A 20,312-nucleotide genomic window follows, 5' to 3' on the forward strand; every position below is an offset into this window, starting at 1 on the left:
AGTCATTATGAGCATGGTCCATAGAGTCACATTGCCAGACTCCAAACCCTGGTCCTGCCACTTCTAATCCTGTGACATTTACCTGGGTTACTTCACCTCTCTTGTTTCTCAGTTTCCTCACCTGCAACATAAGGATATACTAGCATCTAACTCATAGAGTGGTTGTGAGGATTAAATGGATCAACATGCAAAAAATACTTCCAACTATGTCTGCCATACTGTTCTCCCTCAATAAATGCTGGTGAATAGTAAAGAATAACAGAAGTATGATTTGCTGTGTTTATGCAAGGATTATGGTTTCCCTGCTGCCATTGCTGACTTATCAGATCATAGACAAGTCTCTCAGCATCCCACTTTGTGAAATGAACATGATATTTATTAATATAGCCTGTTGATGAAAATTCCAGTGGAATAGTAAAGAGATAATGGTTTATTGGTCCTTATTATTGTACTGCGAATGATTTAACTATATATTTTTCCTAAATTTAATTAAACATATTCATTTTCCCTATGAGCTTATATTAGCTTACAGCAGAGTGACTGTTTATTATGTTCATTTTATATGTTTATAATATCACAGATATTACCAAAATAAGCGTTTTCCTTTTAAAATATTATATAAATAATCATTAATACTTGTTACAAGGTTGCAGAGCCAAAATTACTTTTTAATTGTTTATTATAATAGATTATATAGAAACAGAAAACTACTATCCAGACAATCTTTAGAATCTTCAGAACTGGTTTTGAAAAATACCAGAAAGACCAGCAAATGAGGAGTCAGACATTCTGCCTTCTGGTTGTGGCTTTGTCACAAGCTCTTTGGTCTCAGACAAGTCGTTAAATCTTGTTCATTTTCCTCCACAACATTGTCACAGGATGCCGTTGTTCAAATCTTGATGGACAGTGGGACAGGTGGTACCAAAGGAGCCAGAACTTGGGGCTTAGCCTGCATGGAGACATTGTCAGGCAGCCTCTTGGCACTGAGGTGGGAGAAAGGTTCGGATAAGAGTGCTGTCTTTGAAATCATACAGCCTGGGTTCAAGTCCTTTCTTGGTCACTTACCTCTTGAATAACCTTGGCCAGTTGGCTTTATTTCTCTGTGCCTCGGTTTTCTCACCTTTAAAAAGAGATAAGAAGAAGAAGAATGCCTACTCATGAGTGTTGGGAAGATTAAGTTACTTAGTATGTGTAGTCATTTTTAAAAATTTTTTTAACATTCATTTTTGAGAAACAGAGTATGGGTGGGGGAGGGGCAGAGAAAGAGGGAGACACAGAATCTGAAGCAGGCTCTAGGATCTGAGCTGTCAGCACAGAGTCCAATGCAGGGCTAAAACCCACAGACCACGAGATCTGAGCTGAAGTCCTATGCTTAACCAACTGAGCCACTCAGGCACACCAAGTCTTAAGAACAAACTGTAACATATCCAGCAAATGGTTTTGGAGCACCTATTGCCAGGCCCATTGTTTTGCTGTTGGAGTATGTCAACAGCAAAACAAAGATCTTTGTCCTCGTGCAGCATCCATCCCATTGGAAAAAGACAGACGTGGAGATTAAACATAGTAAGTGAGTTAGATAGTATGTTAGACAGTATAAGCGCTACATAGAAAAGAAATAAAGTAGTAAAGAATGATTCAGGCGTGTCAAAGCAAGTGGTGGGTAGGGGAAATTTTAAATAGCTGATCAGAGAAGTCCTCGTTGAGAAGTTGACATTTGAAGAAAGATTGGGAACAGATGAGAGATTTAGTTAGCTATGCAGATATTTGATGGAAGTACCTTCCAAGCAGAGGGAAAGGTCAAGGCCAAAGCTCCAGGGCACCAAGCCTAAGCCTTGGAGGCTTGGGGCCAGTGAGGCCAAGGAGAAGCAAAAGGGGAGCAAAGTAACAGGAACCAAAGTCAGAGAGATTAGGGGTGGTCTTATTATAAAGTGAGGTGTATTTTCTTCTGAGTCAAAGTGGGGGTCATTGCAGGCAGAGGAAAGACAAAATAAATACTCAGTACTAACTATTATTAGCTATTATAATTAGCTCATATGATGAACACACAGCAGCTGGTAACAGACAAAGCTATAACCAGGCAAGCATAAGGTTAACATGTAGAATGTCAGACACTGGGCTGCAGTAGGTACCCTGTAGGTGAGTGGAGAATTCTGGGAGGGGTGCCAGCAGGTAGTAAGCTTGTAAGTGAGGGTCTAAGTCTGCACAGTCATGCTCAGGGGTATCCAGCAGCAAGAAAATCACAGGGCACAAGAACAAAATGAGCAGGAGATGAAGTCCAAAAAACCCAGTTCAAATCTCTTCTTCTTCTCTAACCCTAGGATTGTGCGCACTGCAACAAGTTACTCAACCTCTCTGCCTTAAGTTGTCTCATTTGTGCAATATTAATAGTTGTCTCAGAGGGCTGTGTGAAAATTAAATGTCCCATGAATATAAAACACTCTGCATATGTAGCTTTTGCTCAATGAGTGGTAGTGACTGCCATTGGCAAGGGACAAACGCCAAGCCACAGGGACTGAGACTTAGGAGTGGCACTCCTGACAAGAGCATACTGAGGCAACAAGATAGATCTCCAAGTTTGCAGTAAGTAGGACCCAACCAGCACCAAGACAGAGATGCAGGTAAGAACAAGGCAGGGATGCTGCTCCAGGGTCTGGGACACAGGTCAAGGCACATGGAAAAAGCCCAGTCACCTTAATAGCGGTTAAACCAGAATATTATCTGTGGCAGACTTATGGGACAGCAAGCTTCTGCCCTGATAGACCAGGGACAGGGATGGTCCCCAGGGACTGGGGCAGGTCACAGTTGCTAAATGAGGGGACCCCAGCATGGAGAATGGCAGGGCTCAGGAAGCAGAGAAACTAGCACGTCATTATGGAAATTATCTCTACCATTGCTTCTGGGCTCTATAATTCTCCATTTCAGAGTATTGATAAATAATTTGAAAATGCCAAATATAATGGTAATTTTCTCGTTTATCATATAAAACCTAAAGCTTACTATAAGAATGCTAGCAGCAATTTGTTTTGCCATTTTATTTTCAGCTCATACGTTATTTCAGAGCTGATCAAAGGCATTGGTTGCAAAGTATAAAATAAATCACACTTCTAAATAAACCACTAAAGAGTGTTAAATTGATTTAAGTGATTTTAGGAATATTAATATTTAAAACATCTCTGTCCCAAGCCTCTTTATAACTACCTATCGCAATAATAACTACCATTTCATTCTACCATTCTTCATCTTATAATATTACATAGTAAACTGTGTAAAAACATTATTTTTTAGCACTGGAATTGAAATGTAGGATTTTGGCTATTTATTTATGTTTAAATATCTTGAATTTTATTCAGTCAATAAAAGTATACTCGATTAATGCATTTATTATACTCTTTGCCTAGGTTGAGGTGAATAGAGTGCAGTGTTTGTTTTTTATTATTAAAGAAAACTTTGCCTTCCACTCACATTCCTTTGCAGTAAATCTGATTTTAAGCAGAATGTATTTCAGGATTAGTCCCAGTCTTGAGAAATTTTCTCACTTCACAATCTTGCATCTTTGGCTTATCTGAAAATATTGTTAAAATTGCATCCATGATTTCCATAGATTTTTTTTAATACATAGGGAATGGAGAGTATCTGCAGTGCTAAATGGAGTATCGGCGGATGTCCCTCAGTAGGAGGGAGGGTCTGGGCAGGAAAGCATCCCATGCATGCACTTTGGTGTTAGAGTCACCTAGGCTGCACAGTTTGACAGCCAGCTCTGTGAGTGAGGACACACTGGTGATAAAAGCAGCCAGACATCTGGATCACAGTGTACATATTCAAAGGCATTTCTGAACTGTTCGCACATTTGTACTCACCCGTCCCCAGCCTTGCCCAGGGCTCGCTCATCATTTTCTTCTCTCCCTCTGCCTGTCTTCGTCTTTCTTTTGTACTGCGGCAACCTCCCTTTTCCTCTCCAAGTCACCTCCATCTGCTTATGTGTCAGCGTGGCCCTCCTGCCACACGGCTGGCTGAGGAATCCAGTAGCCCTCCCCGCCTCTGCTCAGCACCACCACATGCCTGTCACTGCTCAGCGCTCTGCGCCACACTGGCTTGTTTTGTCAATAACCATTTATTTGTTGCTGGAATAGTAGCAGCCATTACATCTGACCTCCCTGTTTCATCAATTATGGATAGATTATTGGATGTGAACATCTGCAAAAGCTTGCTGTTGAACTCACCTCCTGGCTGGGATTAGATAAAGTACTAAACTGTTGTTTATTGTCAGGCCAAAACTCTACTGGGAAGGCAGGGAATTCCAAGAGTGGCAGAGCCCCAACAGAAGCACCAAAAATCGTTTCGTATTGCCAGTTTCCCCAAAGATTCCAACCATTTATTATTTACACTTATTACTAGTTGTTATAACCTACTTGATAAAAGCTCTTGGCAGGCATCGCCTTTCCAGTCATGGCTGCATCTGTCAGAATGGAAATGACTCATAAATTGTTTTCTTGCCTCTTCTATCACGGCGAAAGGGTAATAGATGAAGCTTCCTGTGTGAGCGAGCATTCGGAGGAAGACTTTCCTACCATGTTTTATTTTAAAGAAACGTGTTCACCCAGCTTGATATGAAAGCATTACACTGTGGATCTAAATTAGGGTTTACCGAGTTAACCAGAATAATGGCCTGTGGTGGAAAGGATGTCAGACTGTACAGAGAGAATATGCTCAATATGTTTTTCAAGGCTTTCACGGATTTCTGAGAAAAGGGAAGCAGAATGAAATTTTATTGAATCGTGCCTTCAATGAGGAAGAAATCTAGTAAGAGGGATTATGAATAGACGATGGCTCTACCTCCAGGGGAAAGACAAATCTCCAAGCAGGAATTGGTTCATGCAGAAATATAGAAATTTTCACAGTGTTAGTGTTTATTAAAACCTTCGGGATAATATAGAACACACTTTGATCCTTTCCTGTGAACCCAGAAACTGTTATGTTCCAAGTGGTCCAATGAAGGAAGATTGGTAGGTCGCCACTTCAGGGGAAGCTGAGGAACTCAGTTTGTCACTGAGCTAGTGACTTTTCACTGCTTACCTGTCTGTCTTAGCTTGTTACTTGGGAAGAGAGTAGCTATATATGTGTCTCATCAATCTAGATTTTAAAAGAAGGAGAAAAAATATTTTATACTCCCTCCACAGATAGGAAGAATTATTACTCAAGACACCATGACTAATCTAACAATTTCACCCTCAGATTTGCTCGTCCTCAATGAGCATAATGGGCTCATAATGGAAATTTACTCATTTGGGAATATGATTAGATGCAACAAGCACACATTTAGTAGGGGTTCTTACATCATTTTGAAATGTCATTTAAGCCCTCCTTTAGGAATTTGGCCTGTTTGCTGATACTTGAATTCTCCAGGACTGGCTGTTAACTGAAAACTTTCCTCTACTTTCCATTTATCATTGTTACAATGTGCCATATTGTTTTTCCTTTATTGAATGCAAAACATATAAAATATAATGCAATGTATTAATTAACATATAATAAGCTGTTGTGGGTATTATATGTAATATATATTAATATTATCTAATAATTTATAGTAAGAGCTTATTTTTCTTTAAGGCAAATAACTATGTATAGTATTTTTATAAATATATAATTATAAATACATTACTAATATAATTATAGGATCATTATATATTGCAGCTCATTATATACCTTTCCACAGGTACCTCACTACCAGTACTTTCCAAGGACTCTTCCATATTCATTCAACAATATTCAACATTAACATAAAAGCAGGAGCTAAGGGTATAATGGAGAGCAAAACAGATACAGTTCTTGTTCTCGTGGCACTTAGGATTTAAATGGAGAGAGACAAATATTAATAAGTAGATACACATGATGCTGTGGTAAGTGCTGGAATAGCACAAGGAAGTGTTGTGTGTGCATCCAGGGAGTGGAAGAGTCAGGAGTGAAATAAGAAAGAGCAGTGCAGGCAGAGGGAGGTAGAGGTGATCAGCACTGGGCTCATTCCTACTAGTGAAAAGTCTGTATGACTGGAGACCCACACATTCCAGCAAGACATAAGTGTTGACATCTCTGCACTGGCAAAGTGAGTGATGATACGTGTGTGGTCAGATTAGGCTTGACTGGCACTTCATGTGATTCAGTTTGCCACCACCATCTTTAGTCTCCATAAATAACAGACAACTGAAATTACTGGTAATGTTATCATAGTTATAATGGAATCATGTGTCACAATCACTTTTCATCCTCATATAAACATAACCAAATGGAGTTTGAGAATTTCCTAGTTTAAAAAAAAAAAAAACAAAAATTTTTTTTTCATTCAAAATCTTTTCTGAAAATGAAAACTCTAATCATTTTAGATAATCCATTTTGCTGGTGGATTGCCACGGAAGGCATCAACATGTACCGTCTTTCTCTGGTGAACATGGAGGAGGGAAGGCCTGGAAGCTCTTCACTCACATTAGCTCAAGAGAGCCCTTTTATCTCGCAGTATTTCTCAGTTTTATTCTGAAGAGATTCATTCAGATTGCCTCAAGTAAGGGAAGTGATTGTAAAGATTCCTGATAGGCAGATGCATCCTATCCCATGAATACTTGGGATCCACAGATAGTTGGGGTTCACAGATTGAAAGATTCTTGGGAACCAGAGGACTCAGAACCAAAGGGGCTGAGTTTTCTTGTCCCCTTAGCAGCAGCAGTCTGTTGGATTCACTGTATTGATATAATTCAATCACTCTCTTGATGTTCATTTATCTTGGAGCATCTCTGCACTTCTGCCATTACCAGCTGCTCAATGGGTCTGAGTTTCCTAAGGTGGAGCTAACTAAGCACTATAGTCTTCCACCAAGTAGAACTTTTTATGTCAGGCCACCTCATAGATTTCTGGACTGCCTTTGTTCAAGGGCCTTCTGGCAAAATATAAAACGAAGCTTCCAATGGATTTTCCTAGAAAGAAATTAAGGCAGGAAAAATTTTTGTTGAAGGGGCTATAACTCACATTATGATTGGGATGTACAGGACAAATATTTATATGGTTTCTGATTCATACTATAGAAAATAATTGAGAATTAGAATTAAAATTCTTCGGGGCGCCTGGGTGGCTTAGTCGGTTAAGCGTCCGACTTTCGCTTAGGTCATGATCTCGCGGTTCGTGGGTTCAGGCCCCGCGTCGGGCTCTGTGCTGACTGCCAGCTCGGAGCCTGGAGCCTATTTCAGAGTCTGTGCCTCCCTCTCTCTCTGACCCTCCCCTGCTCGCGCTGTTTCTCTCTCTCTCTCCTAGAAATAAATAAAACATTAAAAAAAATTAAAATAAATAAATAAATAAAATAAAATAAAATAAAATTCTTCATAAATATGTCTCATTAAAGTAGTACAAAGCAATAATGATTGATTTATAAATGGCAGTTTTGGGGCACCTGGATAGCTCAGGTGGTTAAGCATCCAACTTCGGCTCAGATCATGACCTCTCAGTTCATGAGTTCGAGCCCTGCCCGGGCTCTGTTCTGACAGCCTGGAGCCTGCTTTGGATTCTGTGTCTCCCTCTCTTTCTGCCTCTCCCCTGCTCACACTCTGTCTCTGTCTCAGTCTGTCTCTCTAAAAAAATACACATTAAAAATTTTTTTTTAAGAAATGGCAGTTTTGAACAATATGTTCCAATTTATGATTCAGGGAGTTTTTTTATTATTTTATTTTATCTTAAAGTTTATTTTGAGAAAGAGAGAGAGAGAGAATTCCAAGGAGGTTCTGCACTGTCAGCATGGAGCCCGCTGCAGGGCATGAACTCATGAACTGTGAAATAATGACCTGAGCGAAAACTAAGTGTCAGATGCTTAACCAACTGAGCCACCATGTGCCCCACAAAAGCTTTCTTTTTAACTGCAAGTGGAATTCTGTCTCATTATTTTGGGGGTTGAGAGTCATCTGTATATTGGACGTCTAGAGAGAGAGAGTTTTAGGTAAAAGAGGATTCTTGGAAATTTCTTGAGATTTATTTCTATTTTTATAGCTTTTGAAAATGCAATGTGAACTCCTAGCATGTAAGAGATTAACAAAGAATTCTAATTTAGTTTACGTAATTTAAAGATAACCTGGAATTTTCATCAAATTCCTAAAAATTTTAGGTGGTAAAATAAAACTCTCCTATTTTTGAAGAGCACTGGTTATTACATTTATAACAATGACTATTTAATATGAACCAAAAACATTGTAGAGTCAGCTCTCCTTGCTATCAGCTATTCTAGTATAGGGACATTCTTTAAAAAGCAATTCATAAAGCATATGTAGTATAAATGAAAGGGAAGCATAAAAATAACATTTCAATTGAATGAAAGGAATCATCATTTTGTTTCTTGTAAAAATTTTTTAAACTAATAAAATTAAATAAACTTATGAAGAATTTTTTAAAAATTTTCTTTATTGTTTTACTTATTTTTGAGACAGAGACAGAGCATGAGTGGGGAAGGGGTAGAGAGAGAGGGAGACACAGAATCCAAAGCAGGCTCCAGACTCTGAGCTGTCAATACAGAGCCTACACGGGGCTCAAGCCCACAAACCGTGAAATTATGACCTGAGCTGAAGTTGGACACGTAACCAACTGAGCCACCCAGGTGCCCCTCTTAGGGATTTTAAAGCTAAGGATAAATTATTGAAAACAATCAGAGCCTTTCTTAAATTACTAAGTATATCAATGTAGAGTTCTGAACTCTAACTAATATTTTTGGAAGAGAGAATTATAGATCATTTGGTCCCACCCCATTATCTTCCAAACTTGAGTACTAAAGCTCAAGGTAACCAAGTGACCTTTCCAAAGTAACACACCGAGATAACAACAGAAAAGAAACTAGAACTCATATCTTTTAACATTCAGTCCTTTCTGCACTAGACCATGTAGCCTTCATGTTATGTGTTGGGCAATGTAAACAATGTGTGACAGTTACTCTTAATGATGAGTAGTGCATTTCAGGAAGACAGAGTACATACTCCAAATGGTCAATATAAATAGTAAGGCTAGACTGTTCCTAACTTACGAATATAGTGTCAGCAGAATGCAAAATATTTAACTACTTTTGTGTGTTATAGTTTACAGAGATGCCTACTCACTTGTCCTTGTCCTCAGTGTTGATTCAATATAACATATTTGTAGAAAAGGATGTCAGATACTATGACTTTGCAAAAAAAAATGTATAATAGCCTTTAAATGATATGAGAGCAGTTCTGTCTACTGCCATTTTTACCATCTTTTGCCGTCTGATTGCTGGCTCCAGTAAAGTACTCTGAATGTTGTTATGGTCCAGTCTGGTCCTCAGCCTGTTACTGCAGTGCTTGTCAGAATTCATTAGCCACTGATTTCTTTGACTAATGTTGCAGTTGATTGTCTGAATCATGTTCAGACACTGTAAATGAGGCAGAAACATCCTTTCTGCTCACCAAATGTGAAATGGCTAAAGGGGGTTAGATTGCCAGAAATCAGAATAAATGTATTTCCGATAAGATTTGACATTGATTTCAAGCTCAAGATGGCAAACTTGATTTTTTATTTCTATATTTCTTATTGCACAAGAGTACACCTGTATCATTGCCTTTTTCTCCTCAAAGTAATGCACTCTGTTGAGCACAGAGCCAAACTTTTGTTATGAAATGGCATAATTTTGGGTATGTGTAGGAGATGTATAAGAAAATATTAGCTGTACTATCTTTTTATAGTGGGCAATGAGAAGAGGTATTACCCTAGGTAACAGACCATAACTTCTTCTCTACACCATACCTGATGGATACCTCTTTGCAGTTTCACTGACATTTTTGGTCTAGATGGGTATATTTAAACTCTTCTAGAACGCAGACAAAACTAAGAAGGAAACGTTCAAATGTGGCTAAACTGTTGGGTTTACATTATTACTCATCTCAGAGTCTCCTGGATGACTCTATATGTTTGGAGGCTTTCAAGAGAGCAAACTGCTATCTTCAGGACTGTCACGTGGAAGAGGGATGGACTTCTTTTGCATTGTCCCACAAAACACAACCATGACAAGCAGATAGGAGTTACAGATTTTGCTGAACTTAACCAATAGTTTCCTCACTTAACTCTCCAGTGACAGAGTGGCCAGCTTCACAAGGGGATGGTTTCCAATCGTGAGAATGGTTGAGGTGAAGGCTAAATCAGGAATCTTAACATCATCCCTGTTCACATTTAGGCTGGATCATTCTTTGTTATGGGGCATGGGGGGCGGGCTTCCCTGTGCATTTGCAGGGTACCTAGCAGCATCCTTGGTTTCTTCTCACTAGATGACAATAACAACCTTCCCAATTATGACAACATCACATATCTCCAGACACTGCCAAATATCCCTTAGGGGGCAAAATCACCCCTGTTTGAGAACCACTTTAGCTATGTAAGATAAGTATTTGGGGAAATTAAACAGTTGCTTTATTCAAATCTTTAGGAGGTATTAATACCTCATCTTATTGGAACTTCATAACATCCCTTCAAGGTAGACTTTATTCATTTCCATTTTCTACCTGAGGAAATAGGCTCAGAGAGTGTAAGTGACTTGACACATGTCACTCAGCTCAATAGTAGACCTGTGTGACTTGAGAGCCTATGTTATTTGAAGAAAATGTGAACACCCAGAGGGAGATTTGATTAATTATCCCATAAGGCTCCTCCAAAGCCTGGTCTATGCCCTCAGAGGAGGAGTCCCTACTGATTTCAAATATTGAATTAACTAAGTAAGAGAGCAGTGTAGGGGCGGGTGGTAAGTGAAAAAAGAAATTATATACAAAAAAAATACAAAAATATGAAGCAAAAGGATTATAGCTCTTTGAAACTTTTGTAAAATTACAAAATTTTCATCTCAAATGGACTAGATGTTAGAACTTATTTTATGTGGTGGTTTTTTTTCCCCTAGAGTTAACAATGATAGATAGGGTCACCAACCGGAGCATGGGGGCCCATTTAAATTTCATGTCACTGATCTGTATTAGTTTGAGTGGTGCATGCTCAGTGCTATGCCAGAGGGAGAAGAGAAGAGTATTTCCTCTCCTTTCCCTAGACACAGGAACAACTATGCATTAACATTTTTGAAAACCTGCATAATAGGAATCAAGGCAGGAACTGCACCATCTTGGATGTGACATATTTTAACCAAACAGGTTGAGCAGCACAACAGAAAACAGAAAGACAAATACTATGAATAAAAAAATGTCCTGCAAAAGACTACATTTATGTGCATGTAGAATAAAGAATGAAAGTGAATAACCCACTACCTTCAAAGCAACAATCAAATTCCTCCACTGTAATCAAAAAGAAAAATTGCAACTTGGAAGTTTATCACTTAATGCCATCAGTTAAAACTGTGATTACTAGTCCATATTATCACAAAACCTTCTATGTGTGAGCCTTAAAGCAGACTTTTTATTGGGCATTGTTACTTCTGTGTACTCTGGTAAAGCTTTTTCCTCATTGTATCACTCATTCCCTTCCCCAAACCTTTGTTCAAGCGGCCCTCCTCCTCCCCACTGATCCAATCCCATCATTCCCTTAAAATGCAGGTTGAATTTCTCTTCCTATCGGGAGCCTTTTCAGTTCTTCATTGCTTCTACACTAAAATTCACTCATTTATTTATTTTATTACAGGTTTTCTCCCCATCTCCTAGATACAGTGTAGACTGCACAGGGGCAAGGATTTTATATTATTTGCTGCTGTACCTAGAACAAGGCTTGACCCATAGAAAACACTCAGTTTTTGTTTAATGAATTAATGCCTTCAAACTAGATTTTTAGCCCTTTATGCAGACTTACAGCACTATATAATATCAATGTCTGTAAGTCTTATTGCCTTAGTAAGGTCTTTAAGAGCAGGGATATATCTATATTACATATGTAGACGTGTAATATACCCTGTGTACATAAAATATATGTATATCATTTTATCTTGCAGTCACATTGAATGATCTGATAGAATGTACTAGAAGAGAGCTTCGCATAATACTTTCTTTATGAAGGATGAGCATTATGAGGAAAGCGATAATGAGAGGGAGTTACCTTTTCAGGTATCAGTGACTTAGGAACACCTGATTTTCACATCTGCTGGTGCACATTTCCCTCTATCTTTTTTTCATCTCTTCCATACTACTTTGATAAAGAGACTGTGGGGAAGTGTGTGACGCTTCTAGAAAGCCTGAGGTGGGGTTCCTGGGTGTCTCAGTCAGTTATGCATCCGACTTCAGCTCAAGTCATGATCTCAGTTTGTGGGTTCGAACTCCGCATCAGGCTCTGTGCTGACAGCTAGCTCAGAGCCTGGAAGCTGTCTTCAGATTCTGTGTCTCCCTCTCCCTCTGACCCTCCCCTGCTCATTCTATCTCTATCTCTCTCTCAAAAATAAATAAAACATTAAAAAAAATTTAGAAAACCTGAGGTATAGAAGTAGACCCAAAAAAGAGGTTATAAAAATCAGTACCTGCTTAATGAATCATATCATAAGACTGAATTTCAATAAAGAGCTAACCTTTCTTTTTCATTTTATAACCTTTATCCCCAATAATCTTGCCACACACTATCTGAATTGTTTCATTTCACTTCGTTAGACCTCATAAAACTCTACTCAGAAGAAGTGATTTTTGGCTAGCAAGCATCCTCTTTTTAAAACTATAACTTTGGGGCACATAGGTGGCTCAATTGGTTCAGCATCCGACTGGCTCAGGTCATGATATTGCAGTGTGAGTTTGAGCCCTTCACTGGGCTCTGTGCTGCCAGCTCACCGCCTGGAGCCTGCTTCAGATTCTGTCTCCATCTCTCTCTGCCCCTCCCCTCCTCTTTCTCTTTCCCCTCCCCCCCTTTCTTTCTGCCCCTCTGCTACCTCGCTTTAAAATAAATAAACATTAAAATTTAAAAACAAAGCAAAACAAAACTACAACTTCTTCTGACAGAGTCATTCACACCTAAGTATGAACTAGTTTATTCAACTACTGTCCTTGTGTCACTTAGTTGAGGAAATGTCCCTGGTGAAATACATACGGGGTTAGGGAGATGTGCCAAAAGGGAACAGATCAGCTGCCAAGTTATTTCAGAATTTTTCCTAAGGCAGACCTTTCTTTTACTCAATGAAAAAAGAAACAAAAAATTCCCACCTCTCTTCTTTCTCCTCCAAGCAGTAAACATACTAAAAATGAAAGGGTAACATGAGGGATCATTCGAGTGACAGAACTTTTCTATATCTTAACTATGGTGGTGGTTATTACATGGATAGATGCATACGATAAAATAGCCTAAAATTAACACCCACATGCGGGTGCGCGCGCGCACACACACACACACACACACACAGGAGTGCAAGTAGAACTTGTGAAATCTGAATAAGATGGGTCAATTTAATCAATATCAGTTTCCTGGTTGTGAAACTGTACAGTAGTTATGCAAGATGTTGCCATTGGGGAAAGCCACATGAAGGGTATATGAGAGTGCTCTACAATTGCATGTGAATCTACAACTATCTCAAAATATATAAGGTTTTAAAACTAACTTGAGCAGTGTTTTCTTATAACAGCTGGCTGGGCCGAGGGGCAGGGAGAGGATTCCATCTAATTTGGGAGAGTTAGGCCAGGAGTGTTAGTCACCTTAGCAGTTTAAAGCAGGCTTTGGCTGTGAAAACAAATATAAGGGCCATTATTGCTGAAAGTTCTTTCTGTTTTAATGTTGTCTGAGATAAGGGGATTGTCAAAGAGGAATTGCAAGGGGATGTGGAATGAGAAAATAGAAGAAGACAAGAAATGGGGGTCAGTATAAAATAGATCATTTTCTTTTGTTCCAAGGCACCCTCATAACTGGAAACCCTAAACATTTAAAGATTATATAGAACAATTGGGTGTTTGATATTAATAGACCTAATAATGACTTCTTATATATCTGCCCTTAATAGTACCAAAGCTCAGGGAGCTCACCTCCCTCCTTTTCTCCTCTCTCTTACTCTCTCCCACTCACTTTGTTGACAGGTGACAATCTTGACTTAAATCCCATGTTCTCTCAAAGGGTATTGCAGCAAGAGAAATTAATGACCCTTAAAATTTTATCTTACAGCAAACAATTCTTCAAAGAATTTGTAGCATATTGCCAACCTGATTCTTTTGCACATTCTCATTTTTTATGCTAAGTATTCTACCAGTTTTGTTTTTAAGTGACCAATAGAAATAATCTCATTTTAAGAACTTGGATTTTATCTGAAAATGCTTTTTAAAGTAAATCAGTTTTATTCTAGTGGGAAGATGAGGCCCATTGCCTTTAAAACTTCAAGTGAAATAGTTTCCAAAGCTTCATCTCCATTATGAACTCAAGTTATTGGAGCTTTTTAGGTAGCTATGTAGTGCTCAAATTTTATGAGGTGTTTGAACTGATTTTCCAACTTTGATAACTTTGTAATCATGCACAGTTTGGTGTTCATTGAAATTTACCTAGTAATGTGATTAATCAGGTTTCCTTTGTCTTTTGATAAAGGTTTATTAAGTTCATAGTAAATAAAGGTTAAAGATACATAATTTGGACACTTGGGTAACTCAATTGGTTAAGCGTCTGACTTCAGCTCAGGTCGTGATCTCACGGTTCGTGGGTTTGAGCCCCGCGTTGGGCTCTGTGCTGATGGCTCAGAGCTGGAAACTGCTTCGGATTCTGTGTCTCCTCTCTCTCTCTCTTTCTCTCTGCTCCTCCCCTGCTTGCACTCTGTCTCTCTCCCTCAGAAATAAACATTAAAAAAATTTTTTTTAAAGATACATAATGAATTTTCAGTTCCTCAAAAGAGTTTGCATCTGAGAGTCTTCATTCTCTCCTCTTATCTTCAACTTGTGATGATAGAATTTAACCTGGATTTGTTTCCAGCATATTGCATGCCAAAGGGATATTCAATCAAGTACAGTTGATCCCTCAGATTTGCACAGTGTATTTTCTCACTTGAAGTTTTGAAGTATTCTTTGTAAAAGACTCCACTATTTGCCTAATAATTCAAATTGATTAATGTTTATCCATTTGTAAATTATACCTTGCCTACTTTAATTAAAAAGCAGGTAAAGTAGCTTACCAGAAGATCAATATAAAACACCTTTATTTTCTACACAATATTTAATTTCATGTTATTTTCCCACTTTTATGAGTTTTTCCTCTTTATGTTAACAACGTCCCTCCTACACCCCTTAGACTGAACTGTATGATTCCCCAATGTGCTGAGTTTTGCCTTGTGTTCTTGAGATCCACCTGTTTGTATTGACTGTCTCCCCCTAGAGTACACACCCCTGAGGAGCAGAGGTCCTGCCTGATTTAGATGGGTTCCTCCAAGGCACTTTCTAGGTCTTCAGTTTGGACTTCGTGTCACTCATTGTTTCCCTACTGGGCCAATAATGAACTATATGCTTCCTACTGCCTATGTATTTCTTGTTTTTAGGTAAAGTGTTTAAGCTAATATATGAACTCTCTCAAACGCAAATTAAAATGTCGTCAGCACTGAAATATTTACCTATCATTTCTTGAACACTTACCCTCCTGTCTAGGGGGTAAAGAGTCACACCCCCAAGGTAATAGGTGCCTGTGGACTTACTGTACTTCTTCAGGTGACCAAAGGCATGGGAGAGTGTGTAGTAGAAGTGTGGTGTAAGCCTGCCTTCAGTCATTGCTAATTTACACAGCACATCAACCCAAACTTCTGTACCACAAGACTATAAACGCCTTCAGGGCTGCAAGCATGTTCCCTTCTAACAAGATTTCCTAGGGTCTAACATAGCGGCTGGTACACAGTAACAATATTTGTTTAATAAGCAGATTGTTTTTGGCAAGAAATATAATAATATTCAATCATAAAGTTCTAGAATGTCATATAAAAATATATTGACCAAAAAGACACTAGAAGGCCTCTTCCTAAATATTTTGGTATTTGGATTCAATAAGGTGTCTTATAGATTTACAAAATTCATGAGTTCTGCCCCTTAACTCAGAAAAGTCTATGTCAAATCATATCAGATTTAATGTAGCTGTTGTCAGGTATGCAAGACAAAGTGAAAAGAATACTCTTGGATTATACAAGGCATATTAAGAAGATTAAAAATAAGAATTAAAATTTTTAACTTTGCATGTTTAAAACACTGGGTCAATATGTATCAGTAAGTTTTAATGTCAGTGTTATATCAAGCAATCACTTATAAACCACACATACACACACAAACAAGCAAATGTTATGAGGTATCATAATGACCTCATTGAAATTATTTCCCAAATGTTAACTTTAAGAAAGTAAAGTCAAATATCAATGCTGCCTCTAATACTTAAATCTTCAAAGCTGCCTAATTTACGCAGTAGCGTACAGTGCGTATTTATGTCCTCCCTCACCCTGACTCTCTCTCCAAATGCTGTCAAATGACTTTCACTAATTCCATCTTAGAAAATGTGCAAAAAGGATTTCCATAGAGGTCTTTAGAGATTTCCTGTGTCCTCATGTGTGTAATAGGTTAGGTCAAGTAACAATGAAGGAAAAAAGAAAGAATCGGAATTTTGTTTTACAGATTTTCCTCCTTCTGGCCATTGAGAGAAAAAGAATAAAAAGAAAATTATACCATAAAGATGATGTCAGTATTAAATTAAATTAAGATCACATGCTTGTCTATGGCAGCCATAATCTTTTGATTATTGAAGAGATTGTTGATAATGAAGTACATTTTTAAGAAATATTTTTAGTGTATACTGAATACATGTTCAAACTGTGAGATGCACATCTAATAAAATGATAGATTTAGAAATTGCCTAGCACCTAAATTCATGCTTTACAAAACTGATATTTATAGAAAGAAAAGTAATAGTTAAGCTACCACAGTAGAATATTGTAATCTGCCTTACATTACCTTAGATAATAGTACCATATGTTTAAAATGATGTTGTAAACCATTCAATTATTTATTCACACCTAAGCTATATAAATTGGAAAATTTTGGATTGTGCAGGAAAAGAATTATTTTAACAAAAGTAAGACCTCACTGTCATGCCTTAAAGAGTTTGCTATGAAACAAGTTATGCTATAGATAAAAATAAACCAAGCCAACATGAATTTTTAATAAACAAAAAAATATTTTATAGAGACATTAAAAACAACTATTAATTTTGATATTTTCTGTTATGAAATGAAAACATCAGTGAATCTGGCCATGCTGTATATTTAATACATATTTCTTTTCCTGATAGGTCCTTAACACTTACAGTAAAATCTCCACAGACCTGGAAGATGATCTCAGCCTGGGGAGAGCCTATGAAGCAATAGCCAAGGTCCTGCAGTGGTAAGTTAGCACATCCTTGTCTTGCTGTCACTGTGAATTCACTCAGCTGTGAAAGACTTAAATTGTTTGAGGTCTGTCGCTTTCCATTACTGCCTGCTTAAATTTTAAGCAGTGCCCTTCTTAAGTGACCCTTTCATTGTAAGTTATTTTAAGCCAATGTGGTATCTTAAAATATGCACCTAAACTCTCCTTTGTCTATTCCTCCTTTGTACTATTTTATTTTTGATTTTCTGTAAGTTTAGTGATGACCTTGAATGAGAGGGGAAAATCAGGTCACATCTCACAGGTTAAAAAAGCAGAGAGCACAGAAATATATAGTACGCTTCAGTAACTGTGACTCGTCATAACCTTTTGAGATCTCTTCTTTGAGGAAAGTTTTCATTTGTGTTTCAGTCTTGCTTTTTCCTTTAAGACATCTGTCTTTGAGCACACATATCTGGGTAAACAACTGAATGCAAAAACAATATTCCCAAAATCTCATTTAAAACAGAAAATGTAATAAAAGTATACCTGAATGACTTCTGATACAAATTTTTCCATGGAAAACGTATGATTTGCCCTTCACTCATTTTTTTTAAAAAATATTTTTATTTATTTCTAGGAGAGAGAGACAGCGTGAGCAGGGGAGGGTCAGAGAGAGAGGGAGATACAGACTCTGAAATAGGCTCCAGGCTCTGAGCTGGCAGTCAGCACAGAGCCCCACGAACCGCGAGATCATGACCTAAGCGAAAGTCGGACGCTTAACAGACTAAGCCACCCAGGTGCCCCCTTTTTCTTATTTTTTTAATTTTTTTTAGCCCTTCACTCATTTTATTGTGATTGTTGTGTACACTCCATTTAATTATTTCATTGTGTCATAATGTTATGTTTGAGTCAAGATAAAATAAGAAAAGTTATCCAAATTAAGACTGTGGTTTTGGGTATCTTATATTATACCCAAGATCTGGCTTTTTAATAATGGTAGTAGTAGTAGTAATAGTAGTTAGTAGTTGTAGTAAGACAAAGAAGAGAAAGGAGATATAGATTGTGTCAAGTTCTAATTTCTATATTTCAGCTGCAAACACATACAAGGTAGTGTTTTAAAAAGATAAAATTGTTATTTAAGAGGTATTTAAGGGATGCTCTGGTGGCTCAGTTGGTTAAGCATCCAACTCTTGATTTTGGCTCAGGTCATGATCTCACAGTTCGCAGGATCAAGCCCCATGTGGGCTCTTCACTGACAGCCTGCTTAAGATTCCCTCTCCCTCTCTCTTCCCCTCCTCTGCTTACACATGCATTCTCTGTCTCTGTCTCTGTCTCTGTCTCTCTCTCTAAAAGTAAACATTTTTTTAAAAAGGCATTTAAAAGATTAAACGCCCAGGGAACTGAAAGTACATCCTCATTATATAATTACCATTGCTAGTATAAGAATCATTAATTATTAAATAAATAATTAAATATTAAAATACCAATGTCAATGAAATGAAATGTACCCTACAAAATACCAAAGAAAAGGCATACAGCCATGACTGAATACATGGTTAGGGACACAGACATATTTATAAGGAAAATAAAGATATTTACTCCAGGAAGGCAGGGCCAGCCATGAATAAAGCAAGCAACCCATGAATATTGTGGTTCTTCCAAGTAGAGATCGGTAACTAGCCCATGGAACACCAACCCAGCTGTCCTTTAAAGTTGTACTTTCCACATAACAACTCGAAGGAGGTAGGTGTTTGGACACAAAGAAGACATTCGTAAGTTTTTGGTTTAATGTCTATTTGTAACACACCAACTCTGTGCCATTTGGTGCAGTTCATTTTGATTATTAAAATTACAGTAAAACCTTGGTTTGTGAGCATAATTCATTCCAGAGACATACTTGTAATCCAACACACTTGTATATCAAAGCAAATTTCAAGAACAGTTGGATCAGTTGTAATCATGTGATACCCGGCATCAGGAACTACTCATATTACAAGACCTCACTCATTGATCAAGTTAAAATTTATTAGGAATGTTTGTTCGTCTTGCAGAACACTCACAGAAGGAGTTACTCACAATCCAAGGTTGTACTCTACCTGACTCTGCTGTTAACACTGCCCAGAATCAGTAGAAAATGGTTGGAAGTTTTTGTCTTGCTTTGTAGTAGCAGACCTGACCTAAGCCTGTACAGTTAAATAAACTCATCCCTTAACATGTTTATAAAATAATTTTTATAAAACAACATATGTTCTAACATAACTAAAGAGATAAAACACCAGGGGAAAAATATTTCATTTTATAAACAGATACTGAGCACTCCCTATGTCATAAATGTTGTCCTTTGGTTACTGATAGTCTTATTTTTTAAACTTCTAGATAAATGAGGTTACCTTAAAATAATTCTTTTTTTAAATGTTTTTATTTCTGAGAGAGATTGAGAATGTGAGCAGGGGAGGGTCAGAGAGAGAGGGAGAGAATCTGAAGTAGGCTTCAGGCTCTGAGCTAGCTGTCAGCACAGAGCCCGATGTGGGGCTTGAACCCACGAACTGTGGGATCATGACCTGAGCTGAAGTCAGATGCTTAACCGGCTAAGCCACCCAGGTGCCCCAAAATAATTCTTACCTGTAAAAAACAGGCATCTTGCTTGGAATATTTTAGTCTCTGGTCAAGGATTTGAATTCCTGGTCCATACAGTAAAAGCTAAGGGGAGAGGTGAACAATTATCTGGTAAATATTGGCAACAACAACAGACAGACAATTTAGTTTTAATTTGACTGCTTAAGTGTTTTTTGGAGTTCAGATGGGGAACAGTATAGAGCTATTTTGATATACCGTAAAGTAGCGTGTGTCTTTGGAAGGAATGGGGACAATTCTATTTCTACAGTCTTAACAGTCTAGGAACCTGCCTCAGGGCAAACATGTAATAGGCAGGAAGATTGATCCCCACCTCACTTTTGTACCAAATGAAACAAATTCAACTCACAAAAATTCCTGTCTACTACTAAGTAACAATGAAGATGTCAATGATTTGTA

The 20,312-nt window shown here is 37.9% G+C and overlaps 1 protein-coding gene across 4 annotated transcripts in view; it reads left to right on the plus strand.

Moving 5' to 3' along the window:
* Positions 1–20,312, plus strand: part of TTC29 (tetratricopeptide repeat domain 29) — a 240,545-nt gene that overhangs the window by 114,365 nt on the left and 105,868 nt on the right. For all 4 annotated transcript variants that reach the window (XM_039254293.1, XM_039254292.1, XM_039254295.1 and 1 more), the window contains one exon: positions 17,224–17,315. In XM_039254293.1, the coding sequence (XP_039110224.1) occupies positions 17,224–17,315 (92 nt within the window). The remainder of the gene's footprint in view (positions 1–17,223; positions 17,316–20,312) is intronic.

This window comes from Hyaena hyaena, unplaced genomic scaffold, assembly GCF_003009895.1.
Source record: "Hyaena hyaena isolate Hyena2069 unplaced genomic scaffold, ASM300989v1 scaffold_476, whole genome shotgun sequence".
NCBI lineage: Eukaryota > Metazoa > Chordata > Mammalia > Carnivora > Hyaenidae > Hyaena > Hyaena hyaena.